The sequence below is a fragment of the Amphiura filiformis genome, chromosome 5, assembly GCF_039555335.1.
Source record: "Amphiura filiformis chromosome 5, Afil_fr2py, whole genome shotgun sequence".
Classification (NCBI taxonomy): Eukaryota; Metazoa; Echinodermata; class Ophiuroidea; order Amphilepidida; family Amphiuridae; genus Amphiura; species Amphiura filiformis.
Genome location: NC_092632.1, coordinates 65,261,115 through 65,287,912, shown reverse-complemented (window position 1 = coordinate 65,287,912; position 26,798 = coordinate 65,261,115). Strand labels below are relative to the sequence as shown.

The following is a 26,798-nucleotide window of genomic DNA, read 5'->3' as shown; positions in this document are numbered from 1 at the left end:
CATTTAATATTTTATAACATTTCTTCGCAATTAGGCCTTTTGCATGAGGGTCATAATATAAATCTTCAATACAACTTCACCATAATCTGCTCATTTGAATGTTTGGGTTGTCTCAGTTTTGAATCATTTAAAAAGGGAATTTTATCATTCTGATCGTCAACATTGTTAAATTAAGCCGAAATATTTTAATGCGTTTAATCCCAATTGAATTAGAATGCCATAAGGTGTCACATGTTAGTAAAATGCAAAGGACAAACTTTATATGCAGTCATTTATTTTTATTTTGCGCCAATCAAAGGAAGAGATTTAGGTATTAAAAAGAGCTTACGAGTTCGTTGTATTCATGTCATCAGACGATGTGACCATGAAATCGTGAATACAGGATCGAAATTGTTTCACAACAATTCTTTCATTTATTCTTTCTTCCTTCCCACCGAATTGTTACCGAAATTTGTTGACAAAATTACTTTGAAAAGCAGAATGACAAAAAAGAACGAATAATGTTTACTTATTCACAGTCAGTTGTGTGGTTTCATGAAAGGAATTTTATTAGATTCTTATTGAAATCTATATAAATACTGCATATTTGCATTAGTTATTGTAACTAATAAGGTAACACGTATTCATTGTATGCGCATCATAAGATTTAATAGGATTGGGTCTTTTTTATCCCATTTTAATCTGGTCATTTATTTTTTAGTGTTTAGATATGTAAACAGAAGTATAAATGTGTTTTTTTTATACGAGCTCTCTTAGATTTTGTTTTTACAGGATCTATATTGCATGCATTGATACTAAACGCTATTTTGATAATTGAATTAAGGGTAGACGAGGTATTGTTGATCGAAGCAGCCAAAAATCGATTTTCATTATCTAAATCAATATATTATTGAAAAAATAACACTTTGATGTTTTGCAAAAGTTCATTCTACAAATCATATACTTTGAAAACTTGCTTAATTTATTGTTGTGAATGAGTTATGTACGTTTTACAAAAGTGTTGTTGTTTCAGCCCTCTTTACAACATAACTCAAGAACCACAGGACCTACAAAAGTATATCTGTGATATTTGAATTCTTCTACAGGCTCGCTATGAAATGATCACTACCATTCGCAAGTAGCTGTGAACTACCAAATCGCAACAGTTTAAAATAGTTGCTATTTAAACCATAAAATTACTTGTAATATATCATACACATCCTTGTGCAATGAAAATTGAAAATAAAAACGAGGAGAGAAAGAGAATCCATTATTGATGATATTTGTTACTTTGACAGTAATTCTAATCTTATTTTCAGCTTTCCTTTATACATTTAATTGATTTAAATGTTTAGAATTAAAATGGTGGCACAATAACTTGACATCTGTCTGTTTGATTTTATTTTCTTTCATTAGAACAAAGAGGACGAAGCAGTTGCTGCTGATCGAACGCAGTATACTTCTCCATGGGTGCTTCAGTCTCATGAACTGAAGGCCAAACTGGAACAAGTAAAGACAGAAAGAGAGAGGTTTGAATACTATAATGACATGCCTGCAGATACAGAACGTGAATACTACTATCCAATGGGAAACGGTGACAGAAGGGGAAAGGAACGAAATAGACACTCATCACATCATGTAAAAGCAGACGATCAAAACACAGCAGACGACGACGATATGGCATCATTGACAATAGTGCATACAACAGGAGATAAACAATCCTTCAATGGAAATTTAGACAACTCAAGGGAAACTTTAGAAGGAGGTCGACAATCGACAGAGATTTATGATCATGATATGAACGATGACCTTATACGTGACAGTATTCGGCATAGTTACCGGTTATCCAAGGGGAACTTGCACCCACACTTCGACAGCCCCACGGAAAGTTTTCGATTGGCGCGCAGGTATAGCTCGGCATCAAAATTATCCGAACATGATGAATTCATTACATCGGATGACGGGTTCGAAAACAGTCCTGCTTTTAGGAGGAGAAGAAATAGTATGACATTAGCATTGGAGGAAGGTGAACTCGATGTAAGTGGACGATTCGACAGCCAATCTTCATCACGGCAAGAGCTGCATTTCCAATCACCAACTTCTCCAGCAGATAACGTATTTCTCTCCACCCCGTCACCTCCAAGGACTCCTGAAGCAAGTAATCAACAGCAAGTTGATTTCCAAGCAGCGGCTAAATACGATGATGAAGTCGTTACACCAGAAGTACACAACACACGAGATCGACGGAAGAGTAAGAAAGACAAACACCAAGCGTCTCTTAGTCAAGATTCAAAAACAGTCAAAGACCCATCTAGAAGAAGAGCTGCGACATTAGTGCCTGAAAAGGAATATAAACTCCGACCGAAAGATCTTATGGCGAAATTAAGACTCAATTTTTCCCGTAAGAGTAAACAGAAAGACAAGAGATCCCCTGTGACTCCTGTGATAAGTTCACCTATAATAAGAGTTGACACTGTTGCTGATCCGTTACAATCAACACCTACTGAAGAAAATGTGCAATTGAGAAAAAAGACAAAAAATATGGATCCATCAAACAGACTTACGTGGCATGGAAGCACAGATGCTGACGGTGTGCAAGGAAGAGCAATGAGGCATAGAAAATCAGGGGTTTCACCTGTGGAAAATGCAAGGTATTCCATGGATATGCAACAGGGAATACAGACGAGTAAGAGTACGACGAATGTTGCCGAATTCGGAAGACAATTGAGACCTATAGCAGACTTCTATGAAGAGGTATGTACCAATTAATGTAATCATTGAAAACATGAACAGCAAGGCAACATATAAATGATTATATCACAAAAAGTACCCCAACGGTTTTCCCAGCCTGTCGTAAAATATAATATCATTAAGAAAGAAAAGTTATCCTTGCCATTCTTACGGACATCGAAGCTAGGATCCAAATTTCCAGATTGTTAATACAATTGGACTCAAGATTTAAAGGTAAACCAGAATATTCGATCTAAAAAACAAAATTATGTTCGCTGAAAGTATATCGAAGAGCACATTCCATATTAAAAATATGTTACATGCAGAGAAGTGAAACCATCAGCTGATCGGTTCAAGTATTAAACCCATTAGGGATCAAATCAAAACTCGACCGGTTCCGCCTGCGTCCGGTTGTCTGTCTGGTTGTCTGTGGTCATTGCCCGGGGGTCATTGCTATACGAATATTCAAGAATGCATAAGTAACATGAGAAGAACTCAAGGGAAGGAAAATCGGTTCTTCCTATTGTACTACATTTGTATAAAACCAACTTGAAATCACTCCACTTGAAAATTGTATTACTTGCACCGACGACTGGATGATATCAACCAGCCATGTGAACCAGGGTGTGACGACTGCCCTCATTACTGTTATTCCTGTAGACTTTTATAACCGCCAGAAACCGACCGGAACCGGTGGTCAACCGGCGGTTGAGTTTTGATTTGATCCCTTGTAAATTGCGAGCACGGTTGGTTAATGTTGGTTGCGTTTCTTAACTGTTTTACCAATTTAATCTTTCTCCATTTTACGTTTTTCTCACACGTGGCAGCCATTATTTTTCACCCTCGCGTAAATACAAAAAATAACACCTTTGTGCTAAGTGCTCTGTTACGATGCAATTAAAGTGTAAATTAAATCAAGTGACGTAATCCTTTTTTGACGGAAAATAACATCCTTAAAAGTTGCCCACTCTGCAACATCCATAAAAGTTGACAACCCTGTAACAGCTTCATATATTTGATTATATATGAGTGTGTTTTGAATATTCCATAGGATAGTGACGGTAACTCAAGTAGTGCTTTTGCAAGTCCTGCTTCATCAGTATGTAGTAGTAATCCTTCATCAAGACCTGTGTCTGCTACGGACATTCCATGGGAAAGGTACCATATGGCAGCACACATCAGAAGGACGGAGTCAGAAGGTAAGTATTCCTCTACCTATATGTTCCATGAAATGCCAGATGACAAAGCTGTATATTGCCACCTAGACTTTTCACACTTTATGTTGAAGCATAGTATGGTTGAAGCTATAATATACAATAGCTTATAATCTTTTTTTAATTTTTTTAAAACCTGATTTTTGACGTATTTACAATGTTTACACATGTCCCAACTTATAATTGAGTCGGTCAAATTCGTTGTGCTCGGAGAAACAAATCAATCCCCATCATATGTTCTAGAAGGGGCCCCGAGAATCTGTGTTTGGACGACCGACATAGTTAGTTGGGTTTCTTTCATGTTACCTCATTATTTTTACTTAAAATGGACAGAAACCCTTCCTGACAGTTGTTACTAATATTATTTCATTATATTTGTTGAAATAAACATTAACGGAAATCTTACATAATGGAATTAATCTTAATGGCTCAACACATTTAATGTTTGAGAATGTGTTCGTTTTCATGACTCATGGAAATTTATAACATTGAATACTTTAAAATTAATGTCCTACATGCTGCATAGCAAATGCTGCTATTGCTACAATGTGTATATTAAGGTCTACTGATACTCAAGCAATTAAACTGCAGTGTAACGTGAAATTTACATGCCACATTCTAATGTAAGTATATGAGAGGAGCATTATGCATACTTTGTTTGTTTTGAGTTCTACCGATTTCAAAGCTGCTCTGATTGATGTCATTTGTAAAGCATTTTGTTGATCATGATGGTCATTGTTGCTGATATATAATTGTCATAACTGCATGTATGATATTAATCTTACACAATTTGTAGCTTATACTATCATGTGACTTATACTGAAACTTTATAATTGGTTAAACCTGTTTTTTTTTTCCTCAACGCAGGTTACCTCAAGTCAGTGTCTCCTAGTGCAATGAAACCAAGTGAACTTAAACTCAAACGTCATTCAAGTAGCTCAGTATTCACAAGTTCAACAGTAGGATCTCCATGGAGACATGTAAATAGATCAAACTCTGGCCCTGCGACGCCACCAGTGGTCCTCGAAACTAGTAATCTAGACACTAGTTCAAGTGGCAGTGCAAATCATCTTGCTGGAAAGAGAGTCCAAAGGGTTTCCTTTGAAGAGGATGAAAAGAAAAGACTCCAAGAAGCGGCTAAAACGCCGAAGCCAAGGCATCAACCGCGGCGGGTTAAGACTGATCTGGGAGACAATCTATCTATTATATCAGCGCTGATGCACCAGAAAACACCAGGGGACGCTTCTTTAGGTAAACCTTTTAGCCTTAAGGGATCTGGAATGAGCATTTTGAGCGTTTCGGCAGTTTTTTGTGGGACATGAGAGCACATCAGACATATCGAATTGCATTCTGAATACGAAGAATGTCTTTCTGATATCAAATAATTTTCATTTTTCGAAATTCACGAAATAATGCAAATTTTATGACAAATTATTAAAATTTGATATTTTTCACATTTTTGATATATAACTGTCCTCGAAGTAAATTTTATAAATCTAATGATATATTCTTAAAGTGTATGTAGCTGGGAGGAAAAGCCGACGATCAATTGAAAATTTTGACCTTTCATATTGAAGATATGGATTTTTTCCCCAGAAAGATCCATATCTATATCCATATCTTCAATACGAAAGGTCAACATTTTTAATTGATCGTCAGCTTTTCATCCCACCTACATACACTTTAAGTATAAATCATCAGATTTATAAAGTTTACTTCGAGTACTGTTAAATATAAAAAATATCAATTTTTAATCAGTTGCCATAAAATGTGTATTAAAGTTCAAAAGATCAAAATTATTTGATATCAGAAGGACATTATGCGTATTCAGAATGCAATTCGATATGTCTGATGTGCTCTCATGTCCCATACTGTCCAAACGTTCATACCTCATCCCTTAAGGAGGATGCCCGGTTTATTTGAATTTGGATGAGTTTGTGTCCTGATTCACGAATGTGTAAACAGATTATGAATGTTCCTATTAAAAAGGAACATTGCTTCTCAGGTGAAATCGACAATTATATAAAATCACGATTTGTTTGTTAAATTGTCACCTCTTTCTACTAAATGAAGCCTACAAACCAAGAGCAAGGATACCAATTCACCCTACGACATTATCAAACTGTTACGTTAAAGTGTCCAGTGAGAAACTGACTAACAAAATAGCTTCAGTGAATGTGATTTGAAATGTTATTATACAAAAAGTTATTATACAAAAATATACAATGAGCCTATAATGAAATTTTTAATATACAAAATCTTACTCGCTGACAAGCCATAAATCACAAATGAGGCCTTCAGATCCATTACTTTATCCAAACATTGTCGTTTATGTTGCAGAGAACACTCCTAGACCCATGCGACGTAACTTGAGACGACGAGCAATATCCGAATTAGGTGGAAAATCTTACGTTATGCAAGCTATTGAGAAGAAAGCGAATGAAGATGAAGAAAAGGAGAAATCACCAACAGACAACAACGTAAAGAGTGATGCGGAGGTAACGTGACATAAATCAATTCAGTTGAATCTTAAAGCCATATTATAACATTTGCTGAGGAGGACGCCCTCACTGAATTTTTCAAATTCTTTTTTTTTCACACGATTGTATTGTACTTTATTAAACCAATATACCTTGCAAAAATCAAGACTCTAGGTGGTGTAGTTTTGTCAAAATCCGAGATTTTGAATAAAACGCCGGAATTATTTTTATTATTACGATGGAATTATTACTCGAACGCATACACGATGTTCATAACACACAGTACGTACACGGCGTGCCGGACGGTGATATACACAACAAAGGGTCGTACCATAACATGACCGAAGGAGTGGTACGTATTGGCGACATGTGCGCTGGTAGTAAATTCCAATTTTCTTTGCTTTGCCGTAGTTGTTCGGCTCAAAAATAAAAGGGATATATCTGACAGTAAAAGCTAACATTTTATGGCAAAGAAATGCTAATCTATTTTGTTTGAAAATGTTATAATATGGCTTTAAGTCTCAAGGTCATTGCATTCGCCCCTATCACCATGATAAAGTTGGTAACTGAGTGTCAGTTTCTGAACGTTATTTAAAAGGGCATTTCGTGATCCACAGCCTCATCCCCCCACTTTTCTCAAAAAGAGTTGAGATTTTTTTATACCAATGGATACCTCTGGTGACATAATGTTTATGTGCCAAATATTTCTTGCAGATTAATTCGTTTAGCAAAAATATCGTTAATTTGAATTTCGTTCTTGTATACCAGAACGAAATTACAACAGTTGCCTATGGATCAGTGTAATACACAGTCATAATCATGCATAACTCGCAAACGCAAAATCGGAATCAACTGAAATTTTGGGAATAAGCTTTTTCATGGATATCTACTGAAAAATGTCATAAAAAGAGGATGCTAGGATCACGAAATCCTCCTTTAAGTGTAAGCAAATATTTTGTACTTCATAAAGTTTACATTTGATTTTGTTTATTTGTGTTCCACAAAAGATACTGGAAACAACTCAATCAGACGAAAAACCGCAATCAAAGGAGGAATCTGAAAAAGGACTTCCTGAGAACAAAAGATCACCACAAGAAGCTCAGCATTCTCAAAGAGGTCACAGACGAAGCGATAGCCAGGGAAGTATCACACGCTCAATAAGTTCACAAGATATTGAATTGAAGAGATCTGATAGCACAGAGACATTAAAACAAAGAACACCATCTGTTCCTTCACGTAAGTTGCTTGCAAATACTATTTATATTCATTTTTTTGTTTTACCGTGTGCTGTGAAAAACAATTTATTGTATTTGGTAAAAAAAAGTTGAACATTCATCCAATATCCTGTCGATTTTACTTTTACGTACTAGATAGCAATGTCCTTTGCGTGAAATAAGTAAGATTAGGCTAATCAATGGGATGGAATGTGTCACTTGTGGTGACATCATGTGTGTATTTCGGTGCTTACAATGGCGGAAAGACGAAAATTGTTTGCATACAATTGAGACGAAGAAACTAGAAGTCTACAAAATTTAACATTTTGAAAACACGCCTTTAAAGTGGTCGCCAAACGGTTTAACTAGTTTCTGCAAAATATCAGAAAAATGGTGGTGGGAGAATGATTGTGTCGTGTGGAAGAATGATTGTGTCGTGTGGAAGAAATGGCAGACTTAAAAGACAAAAGGTTCTTCAAGGTCTGTGGGACTCCGCCCGGGGACTCAGAAGTAAGGTTACGCGGCTACCCCATAAGGAACCAGATGACCTTGAACCACAACAAAGCCATTTCTTGCGTGTCCAGTACGTGTTTAAATGGCATTATTTACCATGTTTACCTGATACCTTGAAGATACCTCTTAGTCTTAACCATTTGGTGATCATTCTAAAGATGGAGATCATTGTGAACTAAAGTTTTTTCGTCTGTGTATTCCATTATTCCGCTATTGGCAGCACTGGAATACGCGCATGTCACCACAGCTGACACCTTACTGACGTCCCATTAATTAGCCTAATATTACTTGTTTCATGCAAAGAACATTGTCACCTAGTACGTAATTATGAAATCAACCGAATATTGGATGAATGGTCAACTTGCAGTTTGCCGAATGCTTCTTTTTTTCAGCGCTGTTGTAATACTTTTGACCCAGTATGTTTAGTTGTAACATAATGTTCACAAACCAACCATTTTATTTTCCGTAGAAGATTTAAACGTGTTTTTCGTCAAGAATAATCAGATACCTTAAAGACCTGAAAGATTATTGTTCTGAAAAAAAAACCCGATTCACTAAGTCCTGAGATATACTGAATTCACTACTTTTTTGTCACATTATTTGAAGTGTTTTGTTAAAGTAATAATATCCAACCGTTAGACGCTAAAAGCATGTCCACTACAACGAACACATGATAAATGAAACTTCTGCTTACATGTCTGAAAATCCGATTTCATTCCAATATTTTCAAACTCTCAAACAATAGTAACAAAATGATCCTCGTTTCTTGAATTTTCGACATGCGATATGAATTCTAATTGCAATAATGTACTGTGATAAGCGCAGTTTGAAGAAGGACGTGTGTCGCATGTCGAAAACTGAGTTTCTGGCAACTTCGAAAGTATATTCAAATTATTATCAAATACATAATTTCATATGATCACATTGTGCATGTATTCTTTATGTGTTTAAGCCTGTTTGAAATTCATGCAATGGCATTGCGAGCCAGCCATAAGGATAATTATATAAACATCTCACAAAAAGTAACTAACCCCCCTTAAATAATGACCATTATTCAAAAACGGGTGATTGTATTACAAATCTGTAAAATGCGTTGGAAGCAGAATTTCTGCACATTTTGACATCTCATTTGTAGCAATTGACTAAATATTGACGTCACAGCGTACATTTAAATCAATGTAGCCCAAGATGTGAAAGTTGCAGAAACTTCTATTGATTTTGCATTCAGTGTAATGGAAGGAAATCTGTGTAATGGTATCTGAGTGTTTTTGTATTGTAAAAATTTGTATGTAAGTGCAACTTTCAAATCTGGACCTCATTACATTAAATTGACCGGTGTTTTATTGTTTTCTGTGCTATCGTATCAAATGAGGTGTCAAAATGCGCAGAAATAAATTCTGCTTCCAACGCATTTGACAGATTTGTAATACAATGGCCCTTTTTAGATAATGGCCATTATTTAAGGTGGGTTAGTTACTTTTTTTGAGATGTTTACTTGTACAATATTACATCCTGTCATGACTTCTGTGTCTGTGCCATCGTATTCATTAAAACGCTTTAGTAACTCATGTCCTTGTCATATTGGGAAGCAATAGTCAATCATTGACATGGTCATACTCAGCACTTTTATCCTGTAACTCTGCAAACTATGTTTGGTGGCAAGGTCGTCCTTGATAGGGCATGATCTCTCTTTAGTTTTGTTGTCTTTGTTTTTGTTTGTATTATCAAACAATTTTATTTTATTATTGATCATCTAATCAAGACAAAGTTTCATAAACAAACATACAAAGCACCACAAAACAAAACAAAAATGCAATAAGATTCAACCAAAATGTAATAATATTTTGCACTGTATTTTGTTGGTTGCAGTTGTAAGCATTGATTCCATAGACATAAGCAAAGATGAAAGAAAGGTATTACATGATTCGACGAATAATAATAAGACACATGACAAGGCACCTTACCTAGCCGCAAATCTAGACTTACAGGTAAGCGATCGGCATTAAGAATAAAACTTGTGATATTTAAAAGATCAACCTAGTGATCTCGCCAATTACAGAAAATGGGCATCTTCAACATGTTCAAACATAATAAGCTCGAGTTTAGACAGAATACACCACATTTAACACCATAAACACGACAGACACACCAATTTTAATATTTATAACAGCTACTTTTCTTGAGTCGGTATTTATTTATTTATTTATTTATTTATTTATTTATTTATTTATTTATTTATTTATTTATTTATTTATTTATTTATTTACTCATCTTAATCACTAATTATTATCGTCATAATCATTTTGTAATTATCATCGTGAAACATGCTGGGGTGTGTGTACAAAAACGGCATGTGCTAAAGAGCATGTATGTGCAAAAGACAGTAAAAAGACCAAAATCGATGCTTGACAGATTAACTCATTTCTCAACAATGCAAGCATAAAAATACAAAATATTCTGCAATCTGAGAGTTTATATATCCATAATTGTTTTCAGTACTCTTTCATTCAGGTCTGAAAAATATCATAAGCATTTTGATGCTATTGTTTTTTGAAGTAATGCGTATTACGCAGAGCCGCAATAGTTAATTTACTTTTTTAAATTTATTTATTTATTTATTTATTTAATTTATTTATTTATTTATTTATTTATTTATTTATTTATTTATTTATTATTTACTCATCTTAATCACTAATTATTATCGTCATAATCATTTTGTAATTATCATCGTGAAACATGCTGGGGTGTGTGCACATGAACGGCATGTGCTAAAGAGCATGTATGTGCAAAAGACAGTAAAAAGACCAAAATCGATGCTTGACAGATTAACTCATTTCTCAACAATGCAAGCATAAAAATACAAAATATTCTGCAATCTGAGAGTTTATATATCCATAATATTGTTTTCAGTACTCTTTCATTCAGGTCTGAAAAATATCATAAGCATTTTGATGCTATTGTTTTTTTGAAGTAATGCGTATTACGCAGAGCCGCAATAGTTAATTTACTTTTTTTATTTTTTATTTTTTATTTTTTATTTTTTTATTTATTTTTTTTTTTATATTTTTATATTTTTTTTATTTATTTATTTATTTATTTATTTATTTATTTATCTTCATCGCTAATTATCATCATGAAACATGCCGTAATGTGTGTATGTACATGTACGGTATGTGCTAAAGAATATGTGCAAAAGACAGTTAAAAGACCAAAATCGATGCTTGACAGATTAACTCATTTCTCGACAATGAAAGTATTTAAATACAAAATATTCTGCAATCTGAGAGGTTATATATCCATCATTGTTTTCAGTACTCTTTCATTCAGGTCTGAAAAATATCATAAGCATTTTGATGCTATTGTTTTTGAAGTCATGCGTATTGCGCAGAGCCGCAATAGTTAATTTACCTATATTTATTTACTTATTTATTTATTTATTTATTTATTTATTTATTTATTTATTTATTTATTTATTTATTTATTTATTTATTTATTTATTTACTCATCTTAATCACTAATTATTATCGTCATAATCATTTTGTAATTATCATCGTGAAACATGCTGGGGTGTGTATACAAAAACGGCATGTGCTAAAAAAAAAGCATGTATGTGCAAAAGACAGTTAAAAAGACCAAATTCGATGCTTGACAGATTAACTCATTTCTCGACAATGAAAGCATAAAAATACAAAATATTCTGCAATCTGAGAGTTTATATATCCATAATTGTTTTCAGTATTCTTTCATTGATGCTATTGGGTTTTTTTTTTTTAAGTAATGCGTATTACGCAGAGCCGCATTAGTTACTTTACTTTTGTTTATTTATTTATTTATTTATTTATTTATTTATTTATTTATTTATTTATTTATTTATTTATTTATTTATTTATCATGAAAGCTAGAGCTCTTTTTAAAGACTAAATCCAAAATGCGCGACAACTGAGCACAGTCTACCTGAAACAAATTTGATCTCAAAGCCCGTTTTATTTTCTTTATAGGCATATGGTTTAGGTCCTGTTGCTATTTTTGCCGAAGCTCTCTGGGATAATGTAACTATGGACGAAACAGAACTTGCATTCAAAGCAGGTGATGTGATTGAAGTTACTGATACAACAGATAAGAATTGGTGGTGGGGTTACCTAGGAGACAAAGAGGGATGGATTCCCACTCCGTTTATAAGGGTAAGTAAGCGTACATAATGATCAATTGTATCAAATGCCTTCACATATTCGAGAATTCAAGATTTCAGCAAAATAATACTCAGTGTTGCTTTAAATGAATTAGTGTTATGATAAGTTAGATAGGAGCTCACTTTGTGGGAAAGACTTTCGTCCCATTGGTTACTTGGTACTTAGATTGTTATCCTCCAAATATTCCACCTGGGAAATATAAACTGGAGGTGCGAAGAGTGGTTTTGTGTGATTGCATTGTGTTATATCAATTTAATTGAAACTTGATCCTATGAAAAGTTTTCAGATTATACGCACTTTTCTTTTTGAACCCTAATTATTATTTTTGGCTCCAGTTTTCAACATTTCTCCGCTGCATTCTTGGTTTAATATTGTGATGTTCAAGCAGCTGTGAGCATTGCAGCTCAGCCACCACAATCAACTACTTCGCGCGTATCATATCTCGCGCGTATTTGTGGATTGTGCAAGCGCGTTTTACGCAGCGTATGTCATGTGAGTAAACCCGCGCTCCCTTTTTACGCGCCAATCTTGCTGTGCACCGTGGAAACGCGCGCAAAACAACAATACAGTAATGGGCCCTGGGAATGGGCCGATATAATGTACAGTTTGAGCGTATTGGAGAGCTGACAGTTTAGGATCAGAGTCAGAGAGGGGTAGTCGTTAAATATTTAAAGATATTTGGGCATGACGAAAACAGTAACCGATGACCATGATGACGATGATTCCCAACTCTTTGCAGTTGAGGGTGAGTCAGGGAGAAACAGTAGAAGAATGCATGGAAAGACTACATCAAGAAAAACGAGAAATCACAGCCACAACTCACGGAAGGATTAGTCTGAGTTTCTTGAGTAATGACCAGGTGCGAGCAAATATTGTCCACGAGATCATAACAACGGAACGGGACTATGTCAATAATTTACGGGACGTGTGTGAGGTAAGTAAATTATTTCATTACTAATATCAAGATGAAAGGCTGAGTAATTTAAAATTTCTTTTAATTCAATCACGCCCTTGACTGCTTCTATTTCTCTAGTTAGTTGCCAATCACGTCTGATCGGCAACCAATCCCTGGATAAGGGCAGAAAGGTTATCTTCAAATAGAAATGTAGGAAATTTAACTGGCATATATTGTATGATAATTATTATTTTTTAGCAAACATACATTACTGATGGATCAGCTGAGACACCTTAAACATATGCCTGAAACATTTCAACATAATTATACTGCACACAAAAAATAAGGTACAGGGTGAGTCAAAATAAAGTAAACTCATGTTTGTGGACCTTTTGTACGAAATCTAGAAGGAATCCGCTGTAAGTGAAAAGATCATTGAAAAGAGCAGTTTCTGAACGGCTAAATTAAAAAAGGAGTTGTTGTATTTGCTTTCTGCAATCCCGATTTTATACTTACTAGCGGGTCCCCGCTAGATGGGAGCGTTCACCATAACAGGAATAATTACTGAACTGGTAGAATCATTGAAAAGGTACATTTTATTTTTCTTCTTACACTTTCTTTTTTAGTTTCTTTTTGCTTAGCTTGTGATTTTCCGTTTCCATGTTATTTATTTATTTAACCTCGATCCCATTTTTTTTTCTAAATCTGTTCTTTCTTACATTTCCCTTTAGCTTCTTTGTTTATTTGCTGCTTGTGATTTCCCGTTTCCATGTTTTTTATTTAATTCTGTTCTCATTATTTTAGCTTCTTTTTTCTTACATTTCCTGATTAGTTTCTTTCCTTCTTTGTTTCGTTCCCGTTTCATTTAGTTACTTTAACCCGTTGGCCTATTACTCGTACTTTTTTGTCCTCATTTTAATTTTCTTTTTCAAAACCACCCATTTTTGTAGCTGCACAATTCATTTTTTTTAATTCTAGCCGTTCAGGATCTGCTCTTTTCAATAATCTTTTCATATAGCCTACAGCGGATTCTTTCTAGATTTTGTATAAAAGGTCCACAGACACGAGTTTACTTCATTTTGACTCACCCTGTACTAGTAGGCTTTGGAACCAGCAGCCAATAGATGCATGTTTTAGCTCGGATTTAACACCTCATTCTTTGAAATCGTTCAAGAAATAAAGACACGATCATTCAAAACCCAAAGGAAGGTGCAAATTCAAAATTGATTTGTACACGAAGCGACGTCAGTGCAACTTTTGATCATTTTCGTCCTTGTTTAGGATATACAGGGTGAACATAATGGTACCTTAATTCTTTTGTGTACTGTAATTACAGTTTTAATTATGCCATATCTGATGAGGCAAGCATATTGTACAAATATTTCTTAGTAACATTATTGTACATTACTTTATACAGAATTCTGTGGGTTTTTTCTTATAGGGATATTTAGAACAAGCCCGACAAAGACCGGAGATGTTTTCAGAGGAATGCGTGCAAAACATATTTGGAAATATCGAAGAAATTTATAGTTTTCAAAAGAATTTTTCATTGGTGCTAGAAACGTGCATCCATCCAGAATGGCCACATCTGAGTGAAATCGGAAAAGCATTCCTTAACCACGTAAGTTTGAAGTTTGGTTCCCTTTATCTTATATCGGGAATTTAGGTTTAATTGCTTTTGAAATTGTTAAAGCTACCCGTCGTATTTCCGCCTTAGATCCCTGCGTCGTCCACTAGCAGATAATTTGACACATATGCCTACCGTATAAAAAGTTCGTTAACAAGCATATGTGCCTATTAACGACGCGAGGTACTCAGACAAGAACGAATTTTTAGGGTAGTTTGTTAAACTTTTTTTCCTTTTAGGTCACAAATATCTACAACACAGTTATTTGTAAATTAATGGGAAAAAATGAAAAAGTTCAACAAACTACCGTAAAAACGCGTTCTTGTCCGAGCAACTCGTTAATAGGCACATATGCTTATCAACGAATTTTTACGGTATTGCAGGTTTTTAATGCGCTACCTATATGTCAGAAGAATTCACTGCAGTTGTCAAATCCTGAAGCTTTCATAACCAAAAACTTAAACAAATGATGGGAGTAAAATAGTTTCGGTAGAAGTGTTCCGATCCGACTTCTGCTTTACGCTTTACTCTAGCTTGTTTACCTCGTTTTCCAGATATAAGATTTTACTTATACTGTTTAGCCATAATAATTTGCCCAAGATTGCAGACACTAACGTATAGCCTAACGTTTTAATTTTTTCTTGAACTGGATACATATATTCCCTCTTTCTATTATAGTATTATTTATTTTCATTTACACACGGTAAATCTTTTTTGTTGTTGTTTTTGGTGTTGCTAAACACAGGAAAGCGGATTTGACATCTACTCGGACTATTGCAACAATTACCCGAGAGCTGTAGGAGAACTCAAATTATTAATGGATAGACCCAAATACCAACAGTTCTTTGAGGTTCGTTCAAGCTTTTGTTGTTTTCTATTATATTGCAATTTATAGTAAAAAGTATACAACAATGGCTTAGTGGTCATATCTGGAGTTCATAAAGCAGGAATTTGTTCTGTTTACATGAAACATCGTCAACGTAAGATTGTTAAGCAATATACTATCAACTGGTTATTTGTTGCTGTCCACTGGAAATGATACTCAATCACACTGTATAGCAAACTCGCGATGATTTTACATGTGATGAAAATAGTGCAAATGTGGTTCGGAGTAAAGCGCAAAAACTTCAACTTCAACTAAAATAAAATTTCTATCGCAACTACATCAAAAGCAATAATAAATCAAATATGGGAAGTTTTTTGACTGCAGTGTAACTTCCAGAATCTTTCTTTTGCATCGAAAGAAATGTGCTATTCCAGTTAAAATCCACACTGCCCCTGTGGAAGATTTTGGAAATATCTTCCACAGGGGGAGTATGAATTTCAAATGGAATGAACACATTACCGGATCCATTTGAAACACATCCTCCCTTTGTGGAAGATTCAGGTCGAATCTTTCTCAAAGGGTGAATGAAATTCAAATGCAGCTGCTAATGTGTTCATTCCATTTGAAATTCATACTCCCACTGAGTAAGATATTTCCAAAATCTTCCACAGGGGCAGTGTGGATTTTAACTGCAATAGCCCAATGAAGCAGTGCCCGCATAGCATTATTTATAGTATCTCCATGTTCCTAAAATCCGTAAACTATATGTAACGGGATGACATTCTAAAACTCATATAGCCTTCTTTTAGAATTAACAGAATAATATTGTTATCTCGTATAACATTTTTTTTTCAGGCATGTCGACTTCTACGGAACATGATAGAAATCAACCTAAACGGTTTTCTGTTGACTCCTGTGCAAAAGATTTGTAAATACCCACTACAACTTGGGGAACTACTGAAATACACTCGGGTCCAGCACCCTGACTATCTACCTCTTCAGGAAGCACTACGGGTTATGAAGGGGGTGGCATTTAGGATAAATGAGAGGAAAAGAACTATTGAGAATATAGAGAAGATAGCGGCTTGGCAGAAATCCATATTGGATTGGGAGGTATATTTCTCTTCTCGTCTACTATTCAGATTAACTGTCCTTTCACTCTCACTCTGTGTTTTTTTTTCATTCATCGATTGAGTCAAGTTAGCTCAATCGATAAGGCGTTCGACTATGGTGCCAGAGGTTGCAGGTTCGAATCCTGGAGATGTTTTATACGCTTTCGTGGAAAAATTAAGTTAGATTGAAATTCCCCTGGACAAGGAACTTACTGTTAATTGTCTCGTTATAACCCGTACGAAACTCGGGAATCTGATCCTGGTTGCGATGGTCATTTGTGGAATGTCTAGGGTTTGCGCTGTTGAAGCTGCAAAGTCCCTGTGTTGTTATTGGTTTATGGAATTATCTGGGGCTGGGGTCAGCGACAACCTGTAGTTGTGTTGAGGCTTGTGGATCAACGTCTAGGCATTGTGCCTGTGCGTAGCGCACTAAATCACTGCGCTAAAAAATTCTTCACAAGACAATATACTGTACTTCATAATTACCACTATTTTTACTCTAAATAGCACCAAATTATGGCTACAGTTTTTAGATATCCATATAAATGAGTTATCAAAAATATTTGTAGACCTACTATAATGGGTTTCTTTCTGCTATATCAGTTTTGGAGCTATTACCGAATAGGGTGTAACTCTTAGTCTTATTACAAGACTGCCCTACCCCAACCCTAAACCCTAACCCTAAACCCTGTAAACGAGGACTGGACTCAAGTCTAGCAAGTTGCACCCTAATCGAGATTTGTACATCAGTGGGTCAGTGTTAAAGTTTTATGCGTAGAGATTAATAAAGCCGGGAATTACTTTTTGTGATGCATGTGTTTATTATACACGGCTAACCAGTGCGTGGAAAGCGTACCTTTGACGAGTTATTTGTCTTTGACCTTGAATATGCTACAGTAGTAAGTAGTTTTTGATCATGTTGATGCAGTTTTTTCGAGTAACATTTTTATTTGCGAGTTTCACATGTTTGTATTATCTTTATTAATTGAAATGTTTTATTTATGATTAAATATTTTTTAATTTGCAACAGGGCGAGGATATCTTAGTACGCAGTAATAAATTACTTCATTCTGGCGAGGTAACCAAGGTGCTTGTCAAGGGAGGTAGCAGGAAAAGAACGGTTGATCGCAGTCTCTTCATGTTTGATCATCAACTCATTATATGCAAAAAGGTTGGTCATGTAAAAATAATCTCAGTTCTTGGTAGCCAAGGGGGATTTAGACACACAAATGCAGGTTTACTTGTTCGTATATAACTATCAGTATCAATGATTTGTTCAAAACCCTTTATAATTTTATGGATGGGGCTCTTTATGTTTGCATGTTTTTAAAGCGCTCGAAAGTAAGCACACATGCTAACTATTGAGTTTTTACGGTATTTGAAGTTGTCCAGAAGCACTCTCATAATGAGTTGAATGTCGCTTTCTTGCATAAAACTGAAGAACACCACTACCGTAAAAACTCGATAGCATAATGCTTACTATCGAGCGCTTTTGAAACATGCAAACATGAAGAGTTCCATCCACAAAAGTGTAAAGGGTTATGAGCAAATCATCGATACACATAGTTATATACAAACAAGTACATGTAAACCTGCAAATGTGTGTCTCAACCCCATTAGCTCAGTTGGTAGCCTGTTGGTAAAGCGCCGGACTTTGGTATAATATCATGTTTTCAAAAGCACTCGATAGTAAACACAGTATACAATTTTGTGGTGTTTTAAATCATTCTGATTTTTCCAATGAAATCAATTTGCAATCATTATGTAACCTAAGACAATAACATTATAATAATTAAAGTAATTGATTGATTAATTAATTTAATGTTTTCTTATTCTATAGGATATGTTAGGAAGAGGGTATCAGTACAGGAGAAGACTGAACATGGATAGATGTCGTGTAAATGACTTACCTGATGGCAAAGGTATATATACTGCGCCAAGAAATTATCCTTACACTTGGAAAAATAATCACAATTTCAAAAATGAATCATATTGGGGTAAAATTGTTTTTGTAATTGATGCACTATCTAATCCTGCACGTTATGACACCACATTGAATCCAATGTGACCTCAAGAAGTAAAGTTACAAGCATTTGATTAGACGAAGGTCCAGTTTTAAAAGTGACAAATTGACATATACAAGGCGAAAAGATCCCAACAATTAAGCGCAACAAAGAGACTACACAGTTTCTTCAATGAAGCCTTATTTAAAGCAGTATTTATTTCAGTTTTTACTTCTCTGTACTTTTCATAACTTGCATTTTATCTGTCAGCTCTTTTGTTTCAGTTTTCTTTTGTTTTAACTTAAAGGCACACATAAATTAGCCATTTACCACTCTCAAACCAGATGTCTAGTCCGTGGAGTTTTGAATAGGGCAGTCTGTCACTTTTAAAACTGGACCTTCGTCTAATCAAATGCTTGTAGCTTTGCTTCTTGAAGTCACATTGGATTCAATGGGGTGTCAAAATGTGCCGGATTAGATAGTGCATCTCTTTAAAAAAATAAGTTACCCCAATATCGTTCAGTTTTGAAATTGTGATTATTTTTCCAAGTGTAAGGATACTTTCTTGGAGCAGTATTACAATGAGTTGGGTTATACCCATCCTTAAAGAGTTCATTGGCCAAATAAAAACATTGGGTGTCATGTCGGTTTTTTGTTTGTTTGTTATTTGCAAATTGCAAATGGGGTTACCTGAATGGGTGACTCCATTTGATATTTACACCCCCTGTATGGTAGATTACAGTCATATTTTCCATAAGGGGTGTATGATTTTAAACTCGAATAGCCCATTTGTAGCATCATCATAGATAAAATGACCAAAACAAGAAGATAATGATAAAGACACAGGCAAATAAAAAAAACGAGAAAACGAATACAAATTAATTGTTTATTCTTATTTATTTATTTATTTATTTATTTATTTACCTTCATCGCTAATAACGTCATCGTTTTTGTAATTATCATCATGAAATATGCCGTAATGTGTACACGCGCACATGATTGTTTATTTCTGTACACGTACATGCGGTATGTGCTAACGAGAATATGCAAAGGACAGTTAGAACTTAGAAAGACCAAAATAGATGATTGAGAGATTAACTCATTTCTCGACAATGAAAGCATAAAAATACAAAATATTTTGAAACCTGAAAGGTTATAGATTAATGAGAGTTTTCAGTACTCTTTCATTCAGGTCTGAAAAATATCATAAGCATTTTGATGATATTGTATTTTGACGCCATGCGTGTTGTGCACTTTCCACAATAGTTTAAAGCAGTATGCACTGTGGCTTTATATATAGTTGCAGCTCCAGTTTGGTAACGTGCTTGTTTATTTCATTGTCATTTACAGAGCATGCATGGAATATAAACATCAAAAACGGTTGGAAAGTATGGGATACAGACACGTACAAAATGTATATGTTTTGTGCCAAGTCACCTGAAGAAAAGACGAGGTGGTTACAAGCGTTCCAAAGTGAAAGAGGTATTGTTGAAGAAGGCAGAACCGCCGGTGAGTTATGTGTTTCATTGTATCTCACATTTACATCAGTTTTTTATTCAAAGTTTTGCATGATTGGATCATGATGGTCCACCAAAGGGAATTGAAAAAATGATGCGATGTAAGAATTTGCTGTTTAGTAATAAACATGTAGTTTTTTTAAAAGCTTAAAAGCTACCGTATACAGTGCAAGAATTCAAACGTATGTTTTCCGTACTCTGGTTCCTCTCCAAAAACCATGTTTCGCCACAAGATTGCATTCACTTTGTTTTGTATGTTTAGATGCTAAACATTATATGTATCAAATTCCTAAACATTCATTTTCAATTCCTTAACTATCAATTTTACCCTAACCATGTTTAGTATTTTAAACACGTTTACAAAGTGAACAAGAATGTGTTTAGAAAAGTGTTTAAAATGCTAAACACTGTTTTTGCAGTGTAATCATGGAAAGCACATTGATATTAACAACACTGGTTATACATCGTACAAACAAGCAAACAAATATAAATTATAAAATCATATAAAAGAAGTCATGGTGGCTGAGGAAATGCGTAGATTATGTAATTGTATAATATAGCAGCAATGGTACTCATATAAAAGCGTACATCATTAATTGCTACCGTCTACGTATAGTATTAAAATTATATATTTTTTATTTCCCTGTATAGGTGTGCACATTCCCAGCTGGACGAAAGAGGCTGCTATGAAACACGCATCTCTTCTTGACCGCCCCAGTAAACCAACTCTTGCAGGTAATCTCACGGTTTTTGTAAAGTAGTTTCATTTATCTATAGTAACATTTTATGTGAAAGAATTTAATATAGGCCTACTTCAGCATCTTTGCTGAACAGTAAATAAGAAATAAATAGAAAGCCGATACAATGGACTGATAATAATCACTATAACCTCTGGGCCTACATCATTTATTTTAACATGTTAAATTCATAGAGAGATTAAAGGATAGCTGATAGCATTCAACTATCGGAAGCCAGTAAATGACGTGATTTTAAATACAATATTGATAGCAAAACAATAACATTCCAACAGAACAGGCGTTCTTACTCGATATTGGATGCATTTTGGAAGAACAAAAATGAGAAATAACTATAGATTTGTCTTTGAAAGCGCTTGACCATATCTTATCATTACATCTTGCCCTGTAATTATCACGTTTCAGATGAAGAGAGCCTTATTGACTTTGAGTATATTGAAAATGGTAAGGTGGGGAACTCCTGACACATCATGATGTATATTTTACTCTTTGATTATCATATCAACCCATGGTGAACCCTGACTCCATATATTTATTATATTATATCTAAAGTCATTCATATTCACTTCAGAACAACAATATTTCCCATATCACCATGATCACCGGTATTCGGATTTTGAAATAACAAGTGATATAATTATGATACCGTAAAGAATAAACATTTGTGTTGAAATCTTGCTTCATTTTCTCGCTTTTGTTGCAGGCGCATAGCCAACATTGTCAGTCCGGGGGGAGGGGTGGCAAATGTCAGCATCGTCCCTATTTTTACTCCCTTTCCCTTTTCTCTTTCCCTTCCCCTTTTCCCCTCTCCTTCCCCTTTCCCTTCTCTCTTTTTTCTCCCCATTCTTCTCGTCCCCATTTTCCACTTCTCCATCCCCATTTTAGGTGTAGGGCAGTCTGTCCCCTGCCACCCTCCACCCTCGCTGGCTACGCTACTGTTTTTGTTGCTACGGCCATTGGAACACCATGCAGTTTCTTTTTCAGATATACACAAAATTAGCCATTGCAAGAGTTTTGAAATAGACTGAGCTAATGAGTCTAGGATAACACCATCACTAACTATCAAGAGGGTCAATTTCAGATCAATTACTGCAGTTAACTCCGTCGTTTTCTAACATATCGAGAGACATTTCAGATATTACTTGCATTTTTTACATTTTTTTTTACAATTGCTTGCCCGGGGGGCACTTCCATTACAGATATGCATCATGTGCCTCGGGATAGACCCCCTTTTTCAAACCGGCTTGTACCCAATGACCCCCTTTTTTGTGTTATGGTCCTACCTATTATCCATTGACCCCCTTGAAAAAAATTCATGTACTCAATGACCCCCTTTTTCTATTTCCTGCTATACCCAATGACCCCCTTTTAATTCCCAAATTTAGGTGGTATTATGTTCTCCTCCAGAAATAATGAGATTTTTCACATTTCCAAGGTGGCCAAGTTGTTTTTATGCAGTTTGGCACTTATTTATGTGTACTTAATGATACTTTTTGGCAATCCTGTACTCAATGACTCCCATTTTACTTTTTGTTACCCCAATGACCATCCTTTTTTCAAAGTTTCATACCGAATGACCCCATTTTTATTCAGGTTGTGTACTAAATGACCCCATATTTTTGTAATTGTATATTTGACCTGAATGCCCCCTACTTTTAACATAGCCGAGGCACATCCCTGCCATTTCAGATAGGGAGTGCCTCCCCCGGGATTGCTTGATATTGTGGCAGGATTTTCAAATCACCGTGTATTATATTGTTCACATTTTGGTTTGCAGTGGAAAATGCACATGACATCCTTGTAAGTTACCCGGAACAGCAGCGGACACCATTAGGGGGAATCGTGTCCCCTATGTGCTTGTCCTGCTATGGCGAACGACAAAGAAAGAAGACAGCACCCTATATGCTTACATGAGCGATCATCGGGTCAGTTGTACATCACGCGCACTGCACACTCCTGAATCCAGCACCTCACACTAGGATCCACAACATGTTCATCTATCAGGGCACAGTTCTTTAATCGCAATACATTTGGACATTCATTGAATGACCTTTGTAACTTTGGGTACAAAACTCATACTCTGCAACTTGAGGTCAAATTTAGGACTATGAGTGTTTAATTGAGGTTATTGAACTATGCCATTGGGATGAGGCCATTGTGGTCCATAGTGTCAAAAACCTCTACACATTAAACGTCGGGTGAAATGTGCACCTTTTACAGCCTTATCCTGGGATATGCATGTGGATTTTACCAAAGTCTCTAACTAAACCAGACTCTCCCTTCTTTTCAACCTATTAACCATGGTTTATACCACAATTTGATTTATTTCATATTCCTGGTGTATTGTCTCTGTATAGGTCTACTAATTCATATCTATTATTGCCTATACACATCATTCTTGAGATGAAACATCGTGGAGAACATCTTCACATTTTACTCGTTCAACACTCGGTCACCTGGCGCAACTAATTTCAGTTCGGGCAGTTTGCGGTACACCTCAACATCTATCCTTTTTCTTTGCGGTTCCCAACATTTGTGTCAATAACTCACGCATGTATATACTTAACCAGATTTTTGAAACCCTTTCCTTTTTGTTGATGTAATTAAGGTATAATTAGGTTTAATTATGACAACAAACAATTCTTGAAATTACTTTGCGGAGTATCTCTGCGGTTGGTGTAGATCTAAAATACAGTATACCACAACGGTCCACTGAAGGGCTACCTCTTTAAATGGAAGCTCAAACATAAAACAATATTGTATACATGGACAACGATGCAAGTTACACAAACAAAACAAAACAAGCAAACGTTCAAAATGTCGTCATATTTATTTATTTTTGCAAATATTTTTCTTTACATTCCGTGTATACTTCTGGATAAATTGTTATTTTCTTTTAAATTAAAGGAATAATAAATGTGCTCCTTCCTTTTTTTAAATGCAGTTGGTAGACATAGAAAGTTTTCTACCAGTGAGATGCCATTTGATTATCAACATAAAGTCATCGAAGGAGAACAAACCAAAGTGTCGCTTCCCGAAGGTATATCATCGTCAGATGTGTTCAAGGGAAGGAAAAGGAAGTCAATCTTTGGATTCAACAAGAAACAACAGCAGACGGATGACGTCAAACAGAACTCTATTACTTTGGCTTCCTCGTAAAGGTGCAATTGCTTGGAAACGCTCCCTTGATTTTGACATTCAGTGGCTGATATTTCGCTAATTTGCGAGGTTTGTACGAGATGGCGAATCACAAGCCGGTATATTTTGTTGTTTTTCGATGATTCTGGAAGTTTTGGCGATAACAGAATAGATATCCGCGACTTCTTGCATCAGCATATATTCAATTCATCATGTTCGTTGATTTTTTATTTAAACTTGTTTGCTCAAGTTACATCATGTAGATGTCCATGCATCTCTATACGTCTGATTATGTTGTTCGCATTAGTAAAATCTAAGTTTATATGAAACAATATCGTAACAATATTCATTTTGCATTATGTTTTCTATAAATTATCGAAAGATATTGCGTATCCGAAGTTTCAAACGGCACGCACTTACAACCAATTTGTTTCTCAAAAGGTTTAAGAACGAGTACATTGGGCTATTCCATTTAAAATCCACACCACTCCTGTGGAAGATTTTGGACAAATCTTCCCCAGGGGGAGTATGAATTTCAAATGGAATTAGCACATTAGGCAGCTCCATTTGAATTTCATACACCCTCTGAGAAAGATTCAACCCGAATCTTCCCCAGAGGGAGTGTGAGTTTCAAATGGAGCTGCGAATGTTCTAATTCCATTTAAAATTTATACTCCCCCTGAGGAAGATATTCCTAAAATCTTCCACAGGGGTAGTGTGGATTTTAAATGGAATAGCCCATTTAGTGGCTGCATCAGGGGATCCACTCTCCATTATTGTAATTCCCTTATTCTTTGGATTCCTGCCCACACTTTTCCCAGTCAAAATAACCGGGAAAATAATTTTCATTTCTGGGGCAAAAATGCCGACATTCACTTTGCCATCTTAATGACTGACTGCCCGGTAAAATTCTCACTGAGAATATTGATGTTACACTGCAAAAATTGTGTCTTACCTGAGGACACTATTTTAAGACGCGACTTTGAAGCCACTTTTTAGCCATGTCCTTATGCAAGTCATGTCTTGCATGGCTTGTGGAAAGACAGGACTTTGAGCTGTGTCCTTATCCAAGATATGACTAGCTACAAGACATCAACAGAGTATATGTAGCTAGCCTTAAGTCATGTCTTAATTATAGGATCAGAATGGGACATGTCTTACTTCATATCCTAATTAAAGACACATTATTGAATAAGTGACTTCTAACAAGTCACTAATGCTTCGAGTCGTGTCTTATCGCAATTTCATATGTCTCTAAACTAGACATGAATCATATGCATAAAGTCATGACTAACCACAAGATATGGTTATGATAATGTGACTTGCAAAAAGACGCTAAATTGAGACATGTCTTCTGAAGACATGTCTCCATGCTAGACACAATTTTTTTCAGTGTAGTTTCTACATGATTATGCCAGCTACACATTCTTAGTATATCGTAATGTTCTCAGAAATTAATGTTCTAAAGGTCCTTAAAGAACCCTTTTTGTCCTCTATATGGAACCAGAAAAAAGCTTCTTTTTAAACTGAAACCCTTTCCTAAAAGGGTTTCAGTTTAACCCTTTGAAGAACCTAAAAATTCTAACCTCGTAGAACCATTTTTTGGCCTTTTAGAACCTTTTGGATCGTTACATAGGCCTAACCGTTGAGGGTTCCAGAAAAGAGGATGTAATTTAGAACCTTGTTTCTGAGAATGAGCTCAGTTTTGACAGTGTAAATAGCCCTTGTCCCTATTGAACAATTGAAAAAGGTCTGCGTTTCCAATGCAGGTGTAAATTTTAAGAGATATATCTATGCGTTTTACAATAGTTTCTTTCTTTGTTTTATGGTTGTTCCATACAAAAACAAACTTGGACTCAAAAAAGCCAGGCTTTAAAGTAGACCTATTCTGGTCTTTTGAAAGAGCAGTTGCTTATAAACATATCAAAAAAAGTAACTAACCCCCCTTAAATGATGACCAATATTCAAAAAGGGGCTATTGTATTACAAATCTGTAAAATGCGTTGGAAGCAGAATTTATTTCTGCGCATGTTGACACCTCATTTGATACGATAGCCCAGAAAACAATAAAACATCGGTCAATTTAATGTAGTGAGGTCTAGATTTGAAAGTTGCACTTACATGCACATTTTTACAATACAAAAACACTCAGATATCATTACACAGATTTTCTTCCATTACACTGAATACAAAATCAATACAATTTACTGCAACTTTCAAATCTTGGGTTACATTGATTTAAATGTACGCTGTGACGTCAATATTTAGTCAATTGCTGCAAATGAGATGTCAAAATGTGCAGAAATAAATTCTGCTTCCAACGCATTTTACAGATTTGTAATACAATCACCCGTTTTTGAATAATGGTCATTATTTAAGGGGGGTTAGTTACTATTTTGAGATGTTTATAATAGGGTGAAGAAAAGGAGCCATCTCAACATATCTAAATACATGACGAATTCACTTTCATCCTTGGATCAAGGGAATAAGAGAGAATTCTTTATCCTAATCTTAATTATCGTGCACATAACTGTCATATTGAGAGTTATTTAACCATGGTAACATAGGCATATATACTGCGCCAAAAAAGTATCCTTACACTTGG

At 35.3% G+C, this 26,798-nt stretch overlaps 1 protein-coding gene across 2 annotated transcripts; it reads left to right on the top strand.

Annotated features, from left to right (window-relative positions):
• The first annotated feature begins 1,402 nt into the window (after positions 1–1,402).
• LOC140153560 (uncharacterized) lies at positions 1,403–25,218 on the top strand. 2 transcript variants are annotated; one of them, XM_072176336.1, is made up of 17 exons: positions 1,403–2,733; positions 3,761–3,908; positions 4,791–5,174; positions 6,264–6,421; positions 7,411–7,639; positions 10,000–10,118; positions 12,129–12,311; positions 13,060–13,254; positions 14,657–14,836; positions 15,588–15,692; positions 16,524–16,781; positions 17,811–17,951; positions 18,621–18,702; positions 20,134–20,292; positions 20,952–21,035; positions 22,833–22,980; positions 24,000–24,095. In XM_072176336.1, the coding sequence occupies exons 1-16, from the start codon at positions 1,528–1,530 to the stop codon at positions 22,967–22,969; spliced, it is 3,768 nt and encodes a 1,255-aa protein (XP_072032437.1). In that variant the 5' UTR covers positions 1,403–1,527; the 3' UTR covers positions 22,970–22,980; positions 24,000–24,095. The 2 variants fall into 2 exon arrangements, with proteins under 2 accessions (XP_072032437.1, XP_072032436.1); XM_072176335.1 differs by lacking the exon at positions 22,833–22,980 and having other exon boundaries at positions 24,000–25,218.
• The last annotated feature ends 1,580 nt before the right edge of the window (positions 25,219–26,798 follow it).

Excerpts from the sequence above, each read along its gene's own strand:
- LOC140153560 (XM_072176335.1), top strand. The coding sequence starts at position 1,528 with ATGCCTGCAGATACAGAACGTGAATACTACTATCCAATGGGAAACGGT. Across the intron at positions 5,175-6,263 it reads ACCAGGGGACGCTTCTTTAG|AGAACACTCCTAGACCCATG; the intron begins GTAAACCTTTTA and ends TTTATGTTGCAG. Across the intron at positions 13,255-14,656 it reads ATTTACGGGACGTGTGTGAG|GGATATTTAGAACAAGCCCG; the intron begins GTAAGTAAATTA and ends TTTTTCTTATAG.